We start from the raw sequence: 18559 nt of genomic DNA, 5'->3' as shown, positions 1-18559 counted from the left end.
TTTATCGAATTTCCCTATAGGGAAGTAGCTATTACCGTAGGTGGCACGGTAAGACCTAGGCCCGGGACCGATTTACTTTTTCATTTTGATGTCCCCAGAGGCCAAAAACACCATTCGTTCAAATTTGTATATGTATACAGTATATATATATATAGATTTATATATACAGTAAACCTTTAATAGTTCGACACTCGATAGCTCAACATTCCTTGTAATTCGACACGGGCTGAGGCTACCTGTCTAACCATTAGCGATCCATATTTTGTTTTGATTGTACGATGGTCAATGACCGGAACCAGTTCTTTCCAGTTATCAGAGTGAAAAACAATCGAAGATCACAAAATATTTTGTCAAGTGATATTTAATGGTTACTATTGTAATGTAAGTCGACTACAACATTAATTTGTAATGTATTGTTGACTTGAGACTAATGAACAATGAAATTGTTAAGCTTTTTAGTATTTAATAAATTTGGGTGATTTCTATATAAAACTTGTATTTTTACTTTCCTGTATATTCAACTCCATTTACTCCCTATAGTTTGAGATTTCGATTGTTCAACATCCCTTAAGTCCACAAAGTGTCGAACTATCGAGGTTCTACTGTATATATATATGTGTGTCTGTGAACGGGATAACTTAAGTTTTTATGTTTGATTTTGATGAAATTTGGTTTAAAAGTGTAAGGCGGGATAAACTTGAATGAGTTCACGAACCAGCGTGATCAGACCATGGGAACGGGGTTTTACGGGGTAAAAATGGGGTTTTCTCATTATTAACCATCAAAACACAACATTTTTTAATTTCTCTTTACACATTTTTAAAGAGCTAAAAAACAAATGATTTAGTAGGTACATCAAAGAGTTTTTTCACGGTGATTGTTAACGGAGAAAATTCAAAAAATTGTAAATCTAAAATTCCAATGTTATTCTTATGGAGAATATTGTACAATGTAGTAGTTTACTTACAGTTTATAGATGTATTTTGATCAAACTAGGCAGATTTATTTATTTCATACTAAGTTAATAATATTTTACTAAAAACACACTTTATTAGTTTCGTTGTAGCAGCAAACCTAGGTAATCGTTAAACCTAATGTTATTTAAACGGATTTAATTGAAAATCAATTCAGGCAAATGGAAATTTGCTTAGTCAGCAGGTTTGCTGCGGTGGGGGTATTTACCTTTTTGGGTTGGACGTTGGACTAAATCTATTTGAAAAATTTTTGGGTAAAAAAGGATTGTTGAAAATATTTTTTGAAAGTCACTAAGATCAGCTGATACATCAAAGCCAGAATCATCAATTGAAAGCGCAAGGAAATGAGACATTTGGGTCAAGTTTTGAACCATCAAAAATGTACTGCCTCTTAAGGATCAACATCAAACAGATTTTCAGTATGGCGTTCATAATGTTAAATTAAGCAAACTTAAGGCTTCACATGCGTTTATGTTAAAAACATGTAGCATTGTTTGTGTGAGTTGAATGATAAGTTTTTGTGTACTGACGATGACAATGTGTTCCATTGATATTACGAATCAAGAAGCTTGACAATGAAATTGTTTTGAAACTAGTTGATTGAGATTAAGACTACATTAGGATAGATGACTTATCGTGCATAAACCTAAGTGTAAAATCAAAATGTATAGAAGATTGAATAGCTCCAAATATATCAAGTATCAGGCGTATCAGTTTAGAATTAGAGTTCAATAAAAGACAAGAAGTTTATTTTTAGACTTGTTCTTTACAGTTTAACTGCCCTGCGTTAGTTGCTGGTTTGTTGGACCTTGTTATTTTTAGTCTTCAGTTTATGTGAAAGGAACTGGCACACTAGCTAACTAAGAAGTAAAATTGAGCTAGGGTGTGCATCTAAAATTATTACTTAATCGGTCCTAAAAATTACATAAAGCATTCCTTTTATTTATCATTACAGTACTGTATTGGAATTATTGTGTTGTGCTATCTGTAAATCAATTTAAAGAATTTAAAGAATTATTTGTTAAAAAACCTAACACCTACAACAGATTACTTATTCTCCATAAAAATAAAATTGAATTAATTTAGGTTACAGTTTTTAAAATTTTGTTCCCTAACTATTTAGTGCACAACAACACTTCAATATAAAATTTCTTTTGTTAAGAACTACAAAATGGCTTGGAGAGAAAATGGGAAATTCTATATATACCTTAATGAACCTTCGAACCAGCATGATCGGACTATGGTACGGGAGTTATGGGGTAGAAATTGGTTTTTCCCATTTTCGACCCTCATAACTCTGAATATCCCATTTTCTCTCCAAACCGTTTTGTAGTGCTTAAAATAGAAATTTAGTAATATATATTGTGTTTTTGGTGTGTTTAGCGTCTAGAGACATCAAAACAAAAGAAGCAAATTGGTTCTGGGTCTAGGTATATAAAAATGAGTATAAAAAAACTCACGTTAAAATATCTTAGTCCCTATATGGAAAATTCACGGGAAATAGTCAACTCAATTTAGAATATTAAATCAAACCTATAAACGTACTCCAGGTCAGTCAAATAGTAAAAATGATCTAGGCACAAACACCTTATGAATCACATTGTGCGATTAGTCGCTGCCAACACGACATGCAAATGGCCAACAATGCAGACAATTGTAATATTTTGTATGTTGGCAACATTCCATCATGAGTTACTGCATGTGTGTGAGTGAGTAGTGTAGGAACTTAATAAAGTAAAGTGGTTTCCGTTCTGTTATGGGATAATTTTTGTTAGAGAGTTGGTTAAATTAAAAGTAAATTACCCCAGCCGAAGGAAAAATACAGACTAAGCAAAATTCCATTCACCTGTTTGGATTTTTACTATAAAATAGCACGCCAGATTTATCCCCTATTTAAATAATATAAGGTTTAACAAACAACTTAGTTTTCCTGCTACAGGGTTGGAAAAAAGTGTTTTTTTGGAAAATATTTATAGTTGGTATAAACAAATAAGTTTGCTATTTTTGATCAAAATATATCTATATACAAGGAAAATATAACTGTTTGCTTATTCTCCTTAACAATAACAAGGGAACTTTTAATTTTCAAACTTTCTCCTTGACAATTAAGTGGCTAAAGATTTTTTAACATGGTGGAAGGAAAAAAACAGTTGTGAAACTCTTGTCATAGGCTGACGTGACCCAGATTGCAAATAGAAAATCACCTGATTGTAACTGTAATATAAGTAGCATTTATATATATATTTTTTTAATTAATTGTTATTGTTTTTATTGTTATTTTATAAATCGTGAAATGGAGTTTGCAATCTGGGTGACGTCAGCATTTGACAGGAATATTACACCTATGTTTTGTCCTTCCACCATGATGTTTTAATGATTTCAAAAACTCTATTCCAATTACCTGATTTTGCTAGTTCATGAACTCATTTAAGTTTATACAATCTTACACGATTTTGCCAAAATAATGTAGATAAAAATCCACAATTGCTAGGGTCATTGCGTAAACGGACACATAATATAGGTAAGTAAAATATTGAACCAATAGTGTTTATGGACCTCTGGGTACATTGAAATGAATAGTATATCGGTCCTGGGTCTTTGACTTACCATGCTACCTAAGGTAATAGCTTCTCCCCTGTATGGAAAATTCCCTAATAAATTGGGTTCAGCTCTGTGAAAGTGTTTCATGTTTTAAAACCAAAAAAGATTGATATTTTAGACCTCAGAGCATAGAATAAATATAGAGGCGGAACTTGCCGTCTGGAGTGAAGCAGGCTTCTCGTACCAAGGTGGTGGCCGGCCCGGTCTGCATTTACATTTAAACCATTATATTGTTACCATGGAAACCACCAATCAATATTTACTTTTAAAACTCTCACCTCAGAACTTTGAAAGCCCGCGGGGCAGAGTCCTAGGTCAATATCGAAGAGGGGATTGTTCTATATGTATCCTCGGAGCGGTAGCTTCATCTAATTCATGAAGTAGCATAGAATAACACAGTGGTAATGACGCCGTGTTTTCAAAGTTCTGAGCCCGACTCTCTTACCAAGATGGCGGAAATCGGCTTCAATACTGTTATAGCTGTAGGTATAGGAGTGGCAACTCTATATTTATTCTATGCTCTGTGTTTTAGACCAATTTGATAAATATGTACTTTGCAAATTAGTTAGAACAATTAATTAAACAGATTTTTTCTGAGCATTAATAGTTTATAGTTAAAATTTAATTCAGACTAATTCTTCTTAAGCCTTCAACCTTTACAAGTTTTGACATGAACCAACAAAACAAGTCAGATATCAGTTTTAATATGCCTTTGCATTGCATTGCGAACCTACAGTCAACATGTAACAAAGGGCTGTCCTGTCCACATCAGCTGTTTTGACAGCTTGACTGACTTTCTGCTTTTGTCAGTTTGTAAAAATGGATATAATTATACACAGAATTCTCAAAAGTCAGGGAATTACATTAGATTTTTGGAACCATTGCAGGTAATGTAACATTTTTCTAATTAGTACTATCCCAAAATCTACTCTTTAAGCATACGAAAATTAAGAGTCGGAAGGAAATTTTAAATGAAAGTATGGGTCGAGTAGTGCATTAAATTGAAATTCTCTATAATGAAATCTCTACAGTAAAAAACTACTGTATAAACTGTACTGTGATTATAGGGTGTAATTTGTGTGGATTTCTGCCCTAGAATAAAGTGTTTACATTAAACACTCATGGATGTTTAGACAGTTTTATATCAAGCTCATTATAGAGAGTGAAGCCCTAGAAAAGTAAGGTACGGAGGAAACATTCAATGGTACACGTAAAGCCCGGTTGACAAGAGTGTCACATCTAGCTGCTTGGCTGTGACTTGGTTGCAGGCGTGACATAGCGGACCACACACAGGATCAAATGGAGCTGTTCACAAGAGCGTACGAATGCACCGATTGAGCTCGGTGTCGCAAACTACCGCCAGGGTTCACTTCCTAGCCGAGTGTCGCGACCTGCCACGGCTAGCTAGTCCCCAGCTAAGCAGCGTAGCAGTACGATGAGCCATATGAGAGTTTTCACACATGTGGTTGGTCATAGCGCTTTAAGCTGGGATAGTTGCCTTTATCGATGTTCATTCTTTTACATCATGCCGGCAAGCTGTAAGATGGTGGATTTGTCACTCATGTGATTTGCGTGCCGCGATAAATTCCATTCACAGATAGATGTATCGCTCGAGTAAACCTGGACTAGGTCGTGTCCAGCCCTAGTGCTGGTGACTAGGGAAAAGTCCAACACAAACTTCCTCCACCACCTCGCCCTCATGTACTACAACGCTAACCGTGGGGGAACACCCTGTACACTGTGTGATAGGAATTTCTGCACAGTGCTTGCCATTCTGACTCTTCCTTGCTTGTCAAAAGTATATTTCCGGCACAAAATACTAGAGCTGAAAACGCACGGTCGTCCCGTATGCGTGTTTTCTATGTACCATACCTTCTCCGTGAAACCAAATTTTAATAAATTTTTAAACACCCAGCACATACTACATCCTAAATCGGTGCAACACAAAATTCCCTCAACGTTTGGGATGTAGTTGGAGAACTTCGTCATACTTCTAAAAAATTATAAAGCCTTAAAAAAATGTATTTGGGTAGTTTTATTTTTTCCACCCAGTTACTTACACAGCTGTTGTTAGACGGAGACTGGGGAGGTGGCATGACAGTATCATCTTCCCAGACCAGCCGAGGGGGTCGCTTCTTCTGTACCCCTACAACACAACAACATACAATGTTGACACAACAACTGTCACTGTTTTTAGGTGAATGGGGAAAATCTTAATACAAAATATTTACTCTAAGTAAAAGATCCTAAATCAACAATCCAAAATTAATCTTTTGGACAAATTGAGAATTAAACAAGCACACGTTTGGAAACAACTAAGCCTCATCAACTTGAAAAAGGAGGATTTTAATTTGAACTAGAGGTCTGCAATGGTCGAAAACTCAACCAAAAATATGTAATGTACAGACTTCTCAATTTTCACCCCACGCTGTAAATATGACATGTGATTGGAATTTCTTCCATTTGTTTGGATTTTATTTTTATTTTCCATTGTTATTTCGTCGCCAGCATAGCAACCCATAAGGCCCATGTTTATTTGAAAAAATTTAAATTAATTTGTTGTGCTTATTTTTTAGCGTATTTTAATTTTAAAGGGCACATCTACAGAAAAATATGTTTCTGAAAGTATGTGTAGATTTCCCTGTAATGCACACGAGCTGAGAAAAAGTGTTTTAAAGAAACATGCTTGTCTATTTAATATATAGTTAATATTGCGTTAGATAAATAAATAATAGCAAGACAAAAATCAAACATATTTCACACTCAGAACTAGTTAGCAAGCTACCTATCTATATAGAAAAAAGCCATACATGCAAATTTAACCACACAAACCCAAGCATTAGTTCCAAATATTCTAATCAATCATAGTCCACTAAACCCATAAGTTGATGTTTGAAAAGAGCAAACATATCTCTGGCCACTGTTTGCTCAAAAAATACGACAATTATTTGAGAGAGATCGTAACTCATAATCACATATCATCTACAAGAGCAACGCCCAAACAATAAATCAATATCAACTCTGGAACAATTTGATTTACAACCCACTATTTAAAATTAAAATTTTTCCTTAAAACAGTAAAAACTGTTTTTGTTAATGTTTAATGTTAAAAGTAAATAAAAGGTTAAACTACCTGTGTCCGCCGGTCGATCCTAATGTATCCTATATAGGATCCTAATAGGATACATTAGGATCGACCGACGGATACAGGTAATTTAACCTTTTATTGAATGTCATACCGATTCGGAACAACAACAAACAACATAAAATGAAGTTAAAAGTAAATATTTTAAGGCGTATCTGATTAAATTTTTCCGGAAAATGTTTGGAACAAAATTTCTGACTTTGCAGATTTGTATAGCCTATTTTATTTAGGAGGTGATAAATTAAAAGTCTCCACCTGTAGCACCTGTGAGGTGGGGGGTTTGAAGGTACAAAAATCCTAAGAAAGCGATGGATTCTGACGGATGAAGTGCTTGATAGGAAACACTAAATCTCATCAGAAATAATGTGGATACATTATAACGAAAATTTGACCTTGGATTAAATTTTACGGTAATTTACTAGATGAAAAGTAGTCAATCCCTAGAATCTATATTTTAACAATCGTAAAATGGTTGTTATTTTTATATGCAGAGTGTTCAGCTTTTGGTGCCATAATCTTTAACAGGTTATTGGGTAAAAAAGAAGGGTACAAAAAGGGGTAAAACTAATAAAGTTTTAAAATTTAGTGATATATAATATGTAGTAATTTAATAATTCATGTGCAATCAATTGCATTTTCCAACACTCTGTTTGGATATAATACATTACGTTTTACCTATAGGATGCACCGGAGAATAAAAGACGTTTAAACGATTCCACTACATCATAGCTAATTTTCCATGTGGATACAAGTGGAAACTCAAGCGTATATGGTCATTCACTGGTGCACTCACCCTAATATGAATAAAAATTCACTACATCAGGTCTATGGTTGTCTCCTCCGCTATATTAAAGTACATATGGTAATGCTACCACTTCATAGCACAAGGCTGTGAACTAGCAGCTGCAAACATTGTTGATCTCTTAGTCATGTTCGCCACATCCATCTAGTACAAATGTCGTCTGCTAGTGACGCAATGTCCATTACACCCATATGTTCACTGCTAACCCTCACAGAGTGACCACTCATAGAAGAGAGGGTTCAACAAGGAATAAAAATATGATGGTTGTCAAATTGTGTGTACAGTATAATGCTTATTAAAATGAAACCATCAAATGGTATAAAATACCCCCCTGGGCAGTAGTGGTTAGAGCGCGGGACTTCAGTCCCTGAGGTCCCGGGTTCGATCCCCGCCAAGACACCAATGGATTTTATCTAAGTGATAATGCCGCAACCCCTAGGTCTAGCCTGAAGTAATGTGAAAACAATCCCAGGCTCGTGCCTAGCGTCCTGTGACAAAAAAAGTAGTAGGATGAAATAAATTTGCTAAATTTGATCATCATATATAAACAAACAAGCAAACTACAACTGTGTTTTTTCTTCGTAAGAATAACATAGAAATTTAAAATGTTAAGTTTTTTTCATCATAACTTTTATCTGTACATCAACACATTATGAAACAAAATTATTGGGTTTTAAAGCTCTACACGATGGTTGTAATGAACAACTTTAAAACCCCATAACACCCTGAACTTGATGGTTCGTTACCTCACTCAAGTCTATTCCATTCTACACGTTCATTCCAAATTTTATCAAAATCTGTAAAAATTTATTAAAATAAAAAAAAATAATGTTTTATGCCTCTGAGGGTATCAAAATTAAATAGTAAATCAGTCCTGCGTCCATAAGCATATATAGGTCTTAAGCACTTATCGTGCCACCTACGTTAATAGCTACTTCCCTATAGGGAAATTCACTAAAACAGCAGGGAGATGGTTAGGTCTATGGACAATTAATAAGACAGTTCTTTAATACTTTACTTTTTAATCAAGAAGAGATGCAATATGTCACTCTTATTAAAACATAAATACTTATCATCACAAACAGTGAACTTAAATAACATTGCAGTTTCTACTTTAATAAAGCATTCTACTTAGATTGGAGGTCATTAATTTTATATTCCATAAAAATTATTGTTATTACAACATTACGCTTAAGTTTTACTACAAGTTCTGGGCAATGTTCAAATAGGAAATTTCATATTGGAACGAAAATATTCTGTTTTACTACAGCTTCATTTTGTTTTAAAAATTTAATTTAAACTGCTAAATTGTAAAAATCAAAATCCCCTCCACATTATAAAAGACACCTATAACTCGCTCAAACCGAACCGAAGTTATTACAAAACATGGGATGAGAAATCACATTTACATCAGTCGTGGTGGCACAACTGCAAGACTGTCCAAGACGTAGTCGTAGTGGCACTGGTTACTACGCTCGTAAAAAGTATAAAGAACACTACTGACAACTTGGCTTTGCTGGTTGTCCATTACTTTGCCTTTGTTTTGTTTAAACAATATTGAGCCAACAGTTTGATTTATAACTTTGTCTTTCCTAGTTTAATTTTTTTTCTATGACCAACTGACTACAGTTTAACCTCAATTAACTCCCTCTCTTTTCTGTCATCCACCTCAAATGGTGTGACTGCCAAACCGTACTTCAACTATTTCCACTTTGGGTTTTTGTTGTCCCGCAGTTTTTCTAATGGTTTTAATATAAGGGGTATCAACTTGAAGCTTATAGTATACTATAGTGGCTATATAGTTTTAGTACAATCCGATTTTTTTTTATAACTGTTCTACCTATATAGTAAAGCAACATTTTACAGAATTGAAAATGTGTCAAATTGTAATAGGAAAATTCCTAAATAAAATTATACCAAACATTAGTTTAAAACAATTCTAGCAGCCAGTGATAGACAAACAGCTGGACCCAGCAGTTCCTGATCTATGGCTTTAAATAAATGATCCTGACTAATAAAATAGCTGATCTTAGTCAATAACAGAGCTACACAAATCATCTGACACCATTTTACACTCATCCTTCACTCATATTTGGGTTGAAATACGCACCTAGGTGGCGTCTCCATCTCAACGATTGATAATGAGAAAATAATAATAAACCTACAATTAGTTACAGCATATTGTGCTTTACAATTACAGTAATTTCCAAAATAATATAGCTTTATGATTACCTTGGATTAAGTTTAAAATAACAACAATTTGGTTAGCTTACTCAAACGGACTAGAATGATGAACGGAATATTCCGCAATGATTCTAATCAATTTCAATTGAACGTCTCCACGCTATATGGTGGTATATGGTCCGCTTCTTTTACAACTGTTTGTTCTGTTAAACTTACACAAAATACCCCCGCCGCAGCAAACCTGCAGACTAAGCGAATTTCAACTCGTCTGATTAAATTTTTACTAAAATATTTCCATAAATAAGACATATTATTCCCTATTTAAATAACATTAGATTTAACGAGTGCTTAGGTTTGCTGCTACGGGGAAGGTAAAAAGTGTTTTTTGACCATACGTCAATAGTATAGGATGAAATAAATAAATTTGCCAAATTTTATCAATATATACCCATAAACAAGTAAACTACAACAATTTTCATTTTCTCCATAAGAATAACATGGGAATTTTTAATTACACTATTTTTGAATTTTCTCCGTGACCGTTAGGCATACAACAGCGCTTCAATATACTAAATTATTTCTTTTTTTAAGCTCTATAAAACGGTTTAGAAAGAAATTGCAAAATTTTTTGTTTTTAGGTTGAAAAATGGGAAAAACCCATTTTTACCCCATAAAACCCCCATAAACCCCCGTTCCCATGGTCCGATTATGCTGGATCGCGAACTCGTTCGAATAAACGTAGGTTTACACGTTTGTACCAAATTTCATCAAAATCTGATCATTTTTGCTCGAGTTATCGCGCTAACGGACACATATATATATATATATAAATATATATATATATATATATGAATTTGAACGGATGGTGTTTTTGGCCTCTAGGGACCTCAAAATGAAAAATTAGATCGGTCTCGGGTCCAGGTCTTACCATGAGTACTACGGTAATAGCTTATTCCCTATATGGGAAATTCGCTAATACTATACAGCAGACATTAAACAGCTGATTGTAACAATAGTATTCGTTATGAATTTATTTACATAGAAAATAAGCTTACATTTTTAATGCAGTTTACTGTAGTCGTAATTAGCAATTTATTTGTTCTTGAGATCAAAACTTTAATGTATTTTTAAATAATAATATTTCAAACAGCCACTGACAAGTTATTTACCATCTCAAAATATTTTTTCTTATACCAAGTGATTGTAATATATCTAATGCACTGTGAGACTAGAAATGTTCTTTGTAGTTTTTTAATTGTTTTATGAGTTTGAATGTCTTTCCTCCAAGGACTTTTAATGCTTTAAGTTTTTACTGAAATGGTGACCATACGATAGCAGGTATTTTAAGGCAAGGGTTGAATGGAGATGAGTGTAGGTTGAGTCTGAGTGGCGCGATCTTGTAGTCTTGTTACTGACAAGGCCTACATGACCTGTAGACATGACTGTTAATTAATGGCCCATGCAGCTAATGGCAACTGGGTCCTACATTTTATAGTGGAATCCGAACCATATTTTTGCCTTGTAATTTACAAATTTGTCTAATCATCAGGATAGTAGGACTACTGCGAATAGTCATAGTAGTCACTAGTACTAGTACAAGATATTCCAAACCAACAAATTTTGAAAATTTCAGACAGTAAAACCTTGAAGTCAGTGTCATAACCATGAGTTTTACCATTGACTATTCACAGAATAGACTTCCCATGTAATGTAAAAATTTGAAGAGAAAAAAAAACGTGGTGCAATCTGTTAAGATGGTCTACCAATGACAATATTCTGTGTCAAGTGATAAATCAATCAGCTGTTTTCTATGTTACTCCATTGATTTTAATTAATAGTACCGGGGACCAAGCCGTGCTCGGTTTGATCAGACACATTTATAATTATTTTCAAAAAAAGTTTTATTACAATTACAAACCAATATTTAATCGCTGAAATAATATCAACAGTGTAATGTGTGTCTATCTAATTACACCCGTTTCATAGATCATAGCATTTAGATTATTTGCAGTACCATGACTTGAGTAATAACATTTCATTTTATTAATATTAACCACTGACATAACTGAACACTTATATAAACTGAAAGCTCATAGTTTTTTTGACGTTTTGAATTTATAATGGGCAGCAATAATGAAACGCTACGGAATAGTGTGTCTGTAGGCTACGGGGAGTAGTTTGGCCTTGGTAGAGGCCATCCCCCACGCATAGCAGATCAAATTGGATGTTTCAAGAGACCCCATTTTTTACCTGCTCGATTTCTAGATCGGTTTGGATGTTGAAGAACTACCCTCTAACCGTGATCAGTCCAGACACACGTCGTGTGCATTCATGCCACGTCAAACGGTTCCATTCGAGAATATCCTAAAACCCCTGAATGGCGAATTTAGAGGTTTGAGGAATTGCAGTATGCTGACATTCTTCCAATCGTCAAGCCGCATTTCCTTGACACTACTGCTCAAGATGATCGGCCTGTTCATTATTTTGCACGGCCATAAGATCTTAAATTATTTCTCTCCTTTTATTTTTTGTTACGATGCGCGACTTGACAGAGGTAAGACATTTGGTGAGATGTATAAGCTGGTTGTAACTGACTCGGTTGTAGACGAAGAGGTGAAATGACAACCGATTGAAGCTTCTCTGCCTTTCGGATTATGTATATTGCTTCGGAGGTCTTCAGCGTTTTATTCTTAATCTTGTAAATTAGCCTTGAAAACATTTAACAGTAATATGTATGTAAGCCAAACTTAATATGACTATTCTTTAAAATGTTTAGTCCAAACCATAGACAAATTCTTTTTGTCTATGTCCAAACTAACCAATACAGTTATTTTTGTTTACAAGTAAATCAACATGTTGGCAGTAAAAATAACCTATCATTTGATTAGCCTTGCGGCAAACAGCAGTTTTCTGGACTAAATCCTTGCATGGGAAGTTCGTCAAAATAGTGTAGTGTGGCGTAAAGGTATTGGCGATAATATGGACACTTTCAAGGGCAGTAGGACGGAAACTGGACTTTTCCCAGCTGTGTCACCAACTCCAATCGTTTTCTCGTGACCAAATACCCCATTTTTTTTTTAAATACTAAACAATATTCGGACAGAAAAAAAGTTTGCCCGTACATGCGCTTATTTAGATTATAAGATTTATCCCAAATACACTAGTACCACCTGGTGAGATGGTCCTGAACTTCATCTATTTTCTTGGTGTCAAATCTTTACATTACATGGGAAGTCAATGCCTGTGTTTAGTCAATGGTTTTACATCAAGCCATTCCAAAGCATACGATAAGAGAAAAATAAAATACTATCCACCACCTCCATGAAGTATAACTTAACTAATACCTACATGTTGTTGCTACCTCTTAAGCAGAAATCATCACAAGCTAATTATGATGCAAAGAGAAAAAGTAAATTTTGAGGCGGTAGTAGCTAAATAAACTTTTCCACCATACATTATCCGATGTGAAAAATGCACAACAAATTCTGTAACTATATAGACTTGTTGAAACAAAATGACACGTAATATTTTTGACAGAAAACAATTCAAATTGAGTACCGGATATTCACAATCTAAATTTAAATATTTAAAAAACTATAAAATATTTCATCTACAACTTGTGTTTTCCAGCAAAACTACGACATACCCTTCTACAAGCAATTCTGGCGAACATACCTTTCGGCCAATACGACAAAGACATACTCGGTGGGCGCGGGCAGTGTCACGGACGTGAAATCTCAGTAAAGTTGGTTCTCGGCCGGCTGTGACTGTCCAGTGTCCAGCGGCCAACGTGTACAACCATCTGAGGTACAGTGTGTGGTTAGTGTACTGCATAGCAAACGTGTGGACAACAAAATATAATGGTGAAAAAAATAAAAAAAGTAGGACTAAACACACAAAATAATGCTAAAAATTGAAAAAATATAAGACTTTTAACAAAAATACTAAAGTTAAACTAAAATAAATTTTACCGTTTGTGAAAAAGTGTGTACTTAGTTGTCCTTATTCAATATTACGAATTAATAAACTTATGATCAGATTCATACACGTAATATTGGAAATATGTACAATAATTAATAACAAGGAGAGCCTTGCACAAATACACATTTTCATAGGCAAAATGAATAAACCAATACTCTTTACCTTTACTGAAAAATTTAACATTTAATAAGAAACATCACCATACAAATAATATGTTTAGCTACTAAAGTAGCCATTTCAGTTCAGTTCTTATAATTTAAAAAGATTAATTTGATAGCAATGTTTACTTACAACAGCATTGTTGTTTTACTTAACAACACGGGTAACGGACCAATGAGGTTCAAGGATAGATAAAATGAAGTGCAATAAGTGTAATGCTTCGAACTTAAACTAATAAGCTGCTCCGACCAATTTCATTTGTAATTAGAGTGTTGCAATTAGTGTTTGGTACAATGATTCTTTGCATCACTGTCAGTGGCAATGAGAAGTTATAAACGAAAACATCACCTCTCTTAGAAGTCACGAGTAGTGATTGTTATTAGTAATAAAAAAAAAACTTTATAAAGTTAAGCTGTGTACGCAACTCGCGTAAAACGCGATCGTTGTGTAAACTACTATTAACTAAGACAGTTAGGTTTGACGAATAAAACTACTAATTTACAATAATTAAAATATTTCTTCTGTATACCATAAAGACTGGTTTACCTACCTCAATCAGGATGAAATAATCAATAAAAGTAGCCTGTTTGAATTTAATTTTCATAAACTGTTTTGTCCCTTATTTTTGTTTGTATTTAAATATTTTACTGAGGGTAAACAGTTGTTAATTTAAAATTCAAATTTAAATCTATTATGAAAGAAAGTTTGCTAGCATTATCATACCTTTGAAAGCACCCTCTCTCTAGAAATAAATCAATCTCTTGGGCAAAACCCTATAGGAAATTACCTTTTTTCTTATTATTCGTCCTGAGCTGGAGCATAAGCTTTAAAATGAAACCAATCGTACAAGGTGAGATAGGTCAAAAGGAATGTTTCAGAGAAAGTATATTGCTCAAATATATATATATATATATAACAGAAAAGTATACAGGTTTTTTCATAAATATGTATTTGTTTATTGGGCTATATTAATATCACTAATAAACTAAAAGAGACCAATTTGTGAAAAATGTGATGAAATTGTACTCCAAACTAATGTATTAAAAAAAGTATTGATGTTCTAAATAAAAGTGGTTACTATTCTTTGTATTGCTGTTGTTGTGGTTTGTTAATGGTAGTAGGGAATTTGAGGGGGAGGGATGAAAAATGGAGAGAAAGGGTACATAGTTTAAAAGTATATTTATTAAAATTCAACAATAAAATAAGACACAAGTAGAAAAATATTGACTCGCTTCCGTACAAATTAGTTTAAGAACAATTTGATGGATAACTTCATAACCAAACAATTCATTGATGCGACTCTTAACATTCTTTGACCTCTAGTTGTCAACATCAAAAAACTTATGCTGCTACAAAATTAATGACTAATAATTGATTGTAGTACCTTTTTGAAAATTTGTAATTGCAAATATGGATAAACAAATGTATTCTAACTTAAAGACAGTTCGAAGTATGGCAACTGGTTGGAAAGAATCTATTTAGTGGTAGATCTATCATGGGGTTTGAATGTATAAAATGTCCTTAATGAAGACGAATTGCCACCACTTAAAAGAGCTCTAGATGACAGTCTGTTGTCTGTTCTGTTTCTTGTTTCTAGCAGTTTATTTTAAATCTAAATGGCCACAAAGGAAATTACATTTTGAACTTGGAACTCTTAAATTAAACTGTTCATACTTCATAAATGTATTACACCGCTGTATTAATTTTTTACACAAACAACAAAGAAACTTAGCTTTCATGTAGCCCGCAATTTTATATACTATCCTATCCTACAATAGGATAGGATATGATCTTAAGCCTCGAAGATTATAAGGAAGAAATCTAAAATGATTCCAGAATAGTCATTTATACAAAATTTCTTTGGAAAATTGTCTTCTACTAACAATTTAAATCTCCCAATGAGTGTAGCAAATATCAACAACAAAACACTCAAAAAGAAATGATTAACTTATTTCAAATTATTGATTACTAGGAAAATACAAACAAAATGAAATCGCAAAACGGTGTGTGGAGAGGCAGAGGCAGGGGAATGGGGAAGGGGCCCATCAAGTTTTAATTCCAAGGTAAAATGCCCCTGAGGCCACAATGCCACATTTTTGTTGCGAGAGAGGTGGAATTTATAAATGGTGAATAACTCATCCAACGCCTCGATGATAAATCTATTGTTTTAATTGAGCTCTTAGTATTGGTATTCTCCTCTTCCACATTTGAAAGACTCACTGTCCAAAAAATGTATGGATTATGCAATTAAGGTACAATCCAATAATTAGTAGTAAACGTGTGAAAGGACTGTGATAATGAGGTTTATTTGGACCTAAGACTGATTTTCTACATTTTTAGATAGGAGATAAATTTACTTAATCCCTCTTGCTAGAACGTGTGAATGTACAGTATAAATGAGGACGTGCAGTAAATACTTTGATACACATATTAATGACAAAACAACCCGACAACAACCTATTTTGGTATCCCTGTGTTCTTTACTTTGCCGATCAGCTAATATGCGTTTTGCATAGTTGTAGGTATAGTGATTTTGGGAATTTATTGTATATAGGGTGTTCAAAAAAGGCGGGGACATAATTTACGTAGTTTGATTCCTTGGGTCAAAATAAAAAGAAAATAAAAAATATAATTTTTCCAAAATCGCTTCGTTAACCATATATCCGCAATTTTGAAATTTTTACATAAGCATTTTTATTGAACTTAACCTTTCAAAATGACGGTAATTTTAATGTTTTTAACTTAAATTACAAAAATTGGCCGATTTTATGAAAAAAATTTGAAGATCATTTTCGTTTAGAATTTTTAGTTTCCTATAAAACGATAGCATGTTCAAAATGACCGAATAATAAATACAGTAGTTGAAAAATATTAAGATTTTTAGTAGTAAATGGGGCAAACCTGACTATACTAGCGTAGGTATGCCTTATTCTACCCCATTTTACAACGATATTTCTTATTCGATCTTTTTGATCTAGGTATAAGGGAATTTAAAATGTGAAATAAAACTGTTCTTGACATTTTCCATCAAATCAGCCATTTTTTTTGTAGTTCAAGTTCAAAAAATCAAAACGGCCACCATTTTGAAATGTTAAGTTAAATCAAGATGATTTTTGTTCTAACATGGTTCTTTTCTACCTAAACATACATACCAAGTTTCATAAATATTTGTTGAAAAATTTCAAAGATAAGAATGTTTTTGTTAAAATTATAAAATATCTGGTTAACGAAGCGGTAAAAAAGAAATTATTCCAGATTTTCTCTTTATTTTGACCCATGGATCACTACATTAATTATGTTCCCACCTTTTTTGAGCAACCTGTAAAGACACAACATGGCGTTTTCCTAATCTCTGAGAGCTTAGTCCGCAAGTTAACTGTGGTGGGGGTATTTTTTTTACAATGGATTCAGTTTCCTTGAACTTCCTTTCCTTAAACTTGCAGTTTATCCTTGCATTTGCCCGTCCACAAATAGACTAACTGCTTGTGCGTGGATCGTAGTCAATGATCGTATTCAGCAAAGCAAGGGGTGAGCCGATACAGTGCGAAGGTGAACTGTACAGATAAAACTTTACGGCAGTGACCAGGATCCGAACCCACGACATCGCTGCCTTGGGCCCGAAGTCCGTGACGCTACCGACTGAGCCACCGACTCATCAAAGTGTTCCTTGAATTCGGATTCAGTTTCCTTAAATTTGTTATGTCAATAAAGCTGATATATTAGGTACTGGAATCAGTGGAATCACACCTGGAAACTTAATTTTAAACCTTGTTGGCACAAAACCAATTATTTACTTTCAACGTATTTATCTAACTCTACCAGATTGGGAAAACCCATGTTGTGTTTTATCTATATAGTCAAGTATGTTTCTTTAAAACCTTTTTTCTCAGCTCATGTGCATTGCAGGGAAAATCTATGCATACAGTTAGAAAAACATTTGCCTTTAGATGTGCAGAATCCCTTTATAAATAAACATTGGTTCACAACACGAAAAATGAATTTTAAATTTAAAAAAGTTACATGGGCGTTATGGGTTGCCATGCTGGTGACGAAATAAAACGTAATATAAACAGAAAACGAAACAAATTAAAGAAAACCAATCACGTATCTACAACGTGGGTAAAAATAGAGAATTGTGCACATTACATATATTTGGTCGTAATTTCGACCACTGGACGACCCCTAGTTTACAATCAATTCCCAAAAACACTAAGCCTCATAGATAACTGAGCAAAAACGCATATCAGCTGCAATGAAGGAAATAACACAGGGATACCAACATATAAGGTTGTTTTGTTTTGAAAATGTGTCTGACAGTGTGTAGCTTTTAATTTGGGTTGCACGTTAAAATACACCCTGTATTAGTTGTAATAGTCCAAAAGTATCCTCCCTAAGGACTTATAAACTTTCAATGGGCTTAATCGCCCACAAAAGAATAGTAACTGAATGTATTTCTGAGGCAAACAAATACTTTCCTGTACAATCGTTTTCGATAACTGTATGTAATAATGGAAGCAAACAGACAAGACAAACATTTTCATAAGGGAACAATGAGAGCTATTATGCAAGAGTTAGCCGGCTCTATTTGGTGTTTGCCTTTTCCCTCACTCTCAGAATGTTATATTGATTTGCTGTCCATTTTCCAACACAATGTCGGAAATTTCGCTGTTTTCACTTTGATTAAATCTTACCTCATAGGATGTTTAGACCCCC

General features: G+C 33.8%; 1 protein-coding gene across 2 annotated transcripts in view; it reads right to left on the bottom strand.

Annotated features, from left to right (window-relative positions):
• Positions 1-18559, bottom strand: part of LOC128999609 (uncharacterized) — a 72871-nt gene that overhangs the window by 15938 nt on the left and 38374 nt on the right. The window contains exons 2-3 of one of the 2 annotated variants that reach the window (XM_054426192.1): positions 13382-13508; positions 5636-5721 (exon numbers count right to left, since the gene is read on the bottom strand). In XM_054426192.1, coding sequence (XP_054282167.1) covers positions 5636-5721; positions 13382-13406 — 111 coding nt within the window. In that variant the 5' untranslated portion in view covers positions 13407-13508. The remainder of the gene's footprint in view (positions 1-5635; positions 5722-13381; positions 13509-18559) is intronic. The other variant, XM_054426193.1, reaches the window with a different exon arrangement.

This window comes from Macrosteles quadrilineatus, unplaced genomic scaffold (assembly GCF_028750875.1).
Source record: "Macrosteles quadrilineatus isolate MER2022 unplaced genomic scaffold, UCM_ALF_1.0 Scaffold_8__2_contigs__length_117827958, whole genome shotgun sequence".
NCBI lineage: Eukaryota > Metazoa > Arthropoda > Insecta > Hemiptera > Cicadellidae > Macrosteles > Macrosteles quadrilineatus.
The sequence above is the reverse complement of the archived record's forward strand: the minus strand, read 5'-3'. Positions and strand labels throughout refer to the sequence as shown.